The 4393-nt window shown below is 38.0% G+C and overlaps 1 protein-coding gene across 2 annotated transcripts; it reads left to right on the forward strand.

Moving 5' to 3' along the window:
- The first annotated feature begins 207 nt into the window (after window positions 1-207).
- Window positions 208-2655, forward strand: LOC108478411 (B3 domain-containing transcription factor NGA1-like). Of its 2 annotated transcripts, XM_053031493.1 has the most exons (3): window positions 208-552; window positions 1028-1129; window positions 1280-2655. In XM_053031493.1, exons 2-3 carry the CDS (start codon window positions 1072-1074, stop codon window positions 2323-2325), a joined length of 1104 nt encoding a protein of 367 aa, XP_052887453.1. In that variant the 5' UTR covers window positions 208-552; window positions 1028-1071; the 3' UTR covers window positions 2326-2655. The 2 variants fall into 2 exon arrangements, with proteins under 2 accessions (XP_052887453.1, XP_017636354.1); XM_017780865.2 differs by having other exon boundaries at window positions 1028-2655.
- The last annotated feature ends 1738 nt before the right edge of the window (window positions 2656-4393 follow it).

Raw genomic sequence — 4393 nt, forward strand, 5'->3', positions numbered from 1 at the left:
AAATTTCAATATCTCAAACTTATAAATATTTTATTACCATCTGCTTGGCCATCAGAGGGGCCCGTACAGATCCAATTGAAACAGCATTTCAAGTCAAAACCCTACCAATGGTTCCAATATAAGTTTAACAAAGCAATTAATAAAAATTTAATACTAAAAAAGTCATTTAAAAACGGAACAAACTTAATTTGGTGGTATTAGATCAAAATTGTTGCAGCAAAAGTCCAACTAGGAATCCAGGAAAGAAACAGTATCAATTAAAAGGATAAGACAATTAATATTGGGTTAAATTTCTTTTTTCTTCTGAAAAATAACGGTGATATCATACAAATTGAAATACTAAAATAAGATGCATATATGGCAGCCAGGATGATGGACGGTGACAAGTTCACATGAGTGGATGAGCCGAACCAGAAACTGTATGGGGCCCCAACGTATGAAAACTAGAGAAGGAGAGGCATAACCAAGAGAAATTAAAGCGAGAATTTATTCAAGAAAAAGGAAAAAGGAACGTATTCCTGAGTGGAGAAAGTTCGTGCCGTCCCCCTTGAAGTAAAATCACACCAAATCAACTCTTTTTTTTTTTTTTTTTCTTTTTTCTTCTTTGGTTTCTCTTTCAGTCCCAAGGTCAACAACTAGCTAAGATGGAGTTGCAATATGAGTACTTGTTTGAAACATCCAAGGGAGTTTATTGTTGTGTATTGTCTAGTTTTCGTATTTGGGTCTAATTGTTGGGTAAAAGAACAAAGCTCCCCATTTTATTTCTTTCATTCTACTGAGAGATATTAGCTTCAAGCTAAACCCCGGAAAAGGAAAACCTTCCCGTTTCTCTTGAACAGTGTTGAACTTGAGCCCTAGCAAAACCAAGAAAAGTAGTACTAGTAGTATCTAGTAACAAGTAACAACATGGCATAGTTTGTGGGGTTGTTTGTTTGTTTGATCTCAAGTAGCCTAGTTACTCCTTACTTTTCTTCCTGTCTGGTTTGGTTTGTTTGGTTGATTTTTCTTCCTCATCTTCATCGTCTAGATAGATCCACCAGGAAGACTCACAAATTGGTGCTGAACAAGACCATGGATTTTGGGTCATCAGGGAGAGAAGGGTTGTGTGAAGAAGAGCAGATGGGTAAAGGTAAGCTCCCTTTTACTTACTCTCCTTCTCCTTCATCTTCTTCTTCTCAGCACAAATCCCAGCTGCCTCCTCTTAGAAACCCTGGGTGGGAGGAGCAGCCTTGGCCGATTTACGACAACCGCCACCACCGAATGACTTCCGACTTGTTAGGCTACAGGTGCCAACCTCAACAAGATATTAACGAAGCTACTACTGTGACAAGTGAAGCAGATTCCAGACGCGTAGACTCAGATTCAACCCTCGAGCTTAGGACTAGTGAAAGTGCCACCGACATCGAGAAAGAACACATGTTCGACAAAGTAGTCACGCCAAGCGATGTGGGGAAACTCAATCGACTTGTTATCCCAAAGCAACACGCAGAGAAGTATTTCCCCTTGGATTCTTCCACCAACGAGAAAGGTCTTCTGTTGAATTTCGAGGACAGAAATGGGAAGCCGTGGAGATTCAGATACTCTTATTGGAATAGCAGCCAAAGCTATGTGATGACCAAAGGCTGGAGCCGTTTTGTCAAGGATAAGAAACTTGATGCAGGCGATATAGTTTCTTTCCAGAGAGGAGCAGGTGAAATGGGTAAAGATCGTCTTTTTATTGATTCGAAGCGGAGACCTGATGCACCAGCCCTGGTTTCTTTCCATCCCCATCAACACTACTTCTCTTTGGGCCGCTCAATCCCATGGAATCCACTTCTAATGCGGCCACCACCAACAGGAAGAGATCGCTTGTACTTGTCACCCGTAAACCCTATAAACAGAAGAAATAGCTACTATGGTGGTTACCCAACCGGAATCAATGTGGTGAATCCAGGAGATGCAGTGGGATCACTATTTTATTTGAGATCGGCAGTGGGTTCAGGAGCTCCGCAAATGGGAATGATACAGCGGCAGCAGCAAGGCGGAGTTGTAGAACCAATTGTGTTTGATTCGGTGCCGGTGGTCCAAAGCAAGGCTGCACCCAAAAGGATGAGGCTTTTCGGGGTTAACATGGAATGCCCTATACCGGAGTCGAATGAATGTGAGATGCTAACTACATCTACCTTAGCACATGCTACAATGGCGCCCCAGCATCCAGATCAACCTCCTTCATCGTCTCAGCATCCTCTCCAATTAAGGCTCTACAATGGCACGCCACTGCCGCCCACGGACTTTCTTAATGCCAACAAAGTGAAGGCTTCATTGTCATTTGATTTAGATACGTGAATGCGACCACTGGAAATTGATTTAGCCTACAGTATATTCAACGCTGGAGTTAAGTTACTATTGCCACAATCAACACCTGCCACTACTGTCACCACAAACAAACAACAATAGAATAGAATGCGTCAAGAAGTTTTGCAAGGGTAGCTGCTAATCAGCTTCTTTCGTTTTTCTTTTTCCAAATTTTCACTTCTTGATTCTTATGAGGGGAAGACCCGGCTGTTGAAATATGATCATATCCTTATCTATACCGAATAAAAAGGAAGGAAGAACATATTTTCAGATTTCAATATATATATATTATGCTGTTTTACAGCTTAATTTATTACAGAAGGGGTTCCCATTGCCTTGTGACTAGCGTATAAAATGCACAAGTACGTGGTATAGACTGTAGATTGATAGTTATATATGAGACACAGTCACACATAGATCTATGATGTTTGCCATTTATAGGGCCTGGTTTCTCTCCTGAATCCATTGTTTCCACTGAATTAGTTCCCAAGAATCTTTATTCCCTTACGCTGGTAACTGTTGTTTCTCTCTCCCCTGTGGTTTAGTTAATAACAACCATTCCTGACTCCTCAGTAACTGAGAAGAGTCCTAGCTTTCTGAATGCAATAATCCAAGTCTTCTGCCTCTCTTTTGTTTTTATTTACCTTGGTGGAGGTTGGTTAGTTGTTCTTGTCGCTGCTTCCTTGGGCCTGCGCAGAAATTTGGCAGCGCTATTAATGGTAGGATTTATCTCAATTTTCTTCCACCCTTTTTTCTTTCTCGCCTGTTAAACCCCTTTTACCTCTGTTGTTTTCAAGTTTTAATGTCCTCCTTGCCTTGTCAAATATCATTGTTTTCTCCTTCATTCCAAGTCCTCACATTGACACATACTCTTTTGGATCAGAACGTGGAACCAGGTGATTGCTGCAATTCAAGTCTCTTTAAGTCATCTGGTTAGGTCACTACTGCATGTTTATGTTTTTCGTTTAGATGGATCTAATTTCAACTATTCACCTACAACTTCTTTCATTAAATTGCCCATCCTATGCATAGCATACATGTTTTGCTCTAATTTCATAGTCTGAATAGTCCCAAGCAGTCGAGAAATTAATATCAAACATTGTGGAGCTTTCTTTTAGATATCTATAAATATAATCCTTGGAAAAGTTGCTAAAATAAAAACTTAATGCAACTTTGGCAATATTGCACCTATAAGTTTTGCAAGTTGTTGATTGTGGATAATGTTATTCCCAATCTGTACAGTAATTCGAATTTATTTGTTAGATTAGATATTCCTTCGATGCAAGTTGCAGATTAGAAGTTATAATTGGTTTTAACTGTAAGTCATCTGACCAAAGTTTCCCTACTAATACTTTGTTTGCTATTGCTTGAAATCTAAGACCCAAGGCCTAAAACAACATCAGTGAATAGTGCAGCATGGGAACAAAACTACTTCATTTTTAACTTGGTCTGTTCTTGCTCCTTATCACCCATCATATGTGCTACATTAAACTGATATTTCCACTAAATCAGTGAGAAATCTGCTGTGACAAGCTTTTTGAACAATTACATCTCCTTTTTCTCAATTCACATCTCATCATTTATAAGAGTATTTTTCTCAACATCTTAACCCTAGATGAAATATGAACTATTACTGTCCTATTGCCAAATACATACACAAAGATAAACATGTAGAGAGTTATAGATGAATGAGGTATGCCAGTTCTCATTCTTCTACACTTACATCATATCTTTTGCCCCACTTACCGTGAATGGTCCATGATTAAATTTCACAATTAGTCCTTTGTAACAATATATTGCCTAAATTTTTAAGTAAAATTATAGTTATTTATAATTATTATTTATTAAACAAAAATAGTCTTAATTAAAATATTATTTCAATAAAATAATTCAATTTCACTCGAGAAATTTATTAATCATATTTTATTAAATAAAAATAATCTTCAATGGGTGGAATTAAAGATATTAATTCAACAAACTATTAAGTTCCCTAATTAAATATTATATTATGAATTGGGAACATCATAAACTTATAAACCGATTATTAGAATTTAGTAAC

Source organism: Gossypium arboreum, chromosome 8 (assembly GCF_025698485.1).
Source record: "Gossypium arboreum isolate Shixiya-1 chromosome 8, ASM2569848v2, whole genome shotgun sequence".
In the NCBI taxonomy this organism is placed as follows: Eukaryota; Viridiplantae; Streptophyta; class Magnoliopsida; order Malvales; family Malvaceae; genus Gossypium; species Gossypium arboreum.

Coding starts and splice junctions, on each gene's coding strand:
- LOC108478411 (XM_017780865.2), top strand. CDS start 1,072: ATGGATTTTGGGTCATCAGGGAGAGAAGGGTTGTGTGAAGAAGAGCAG.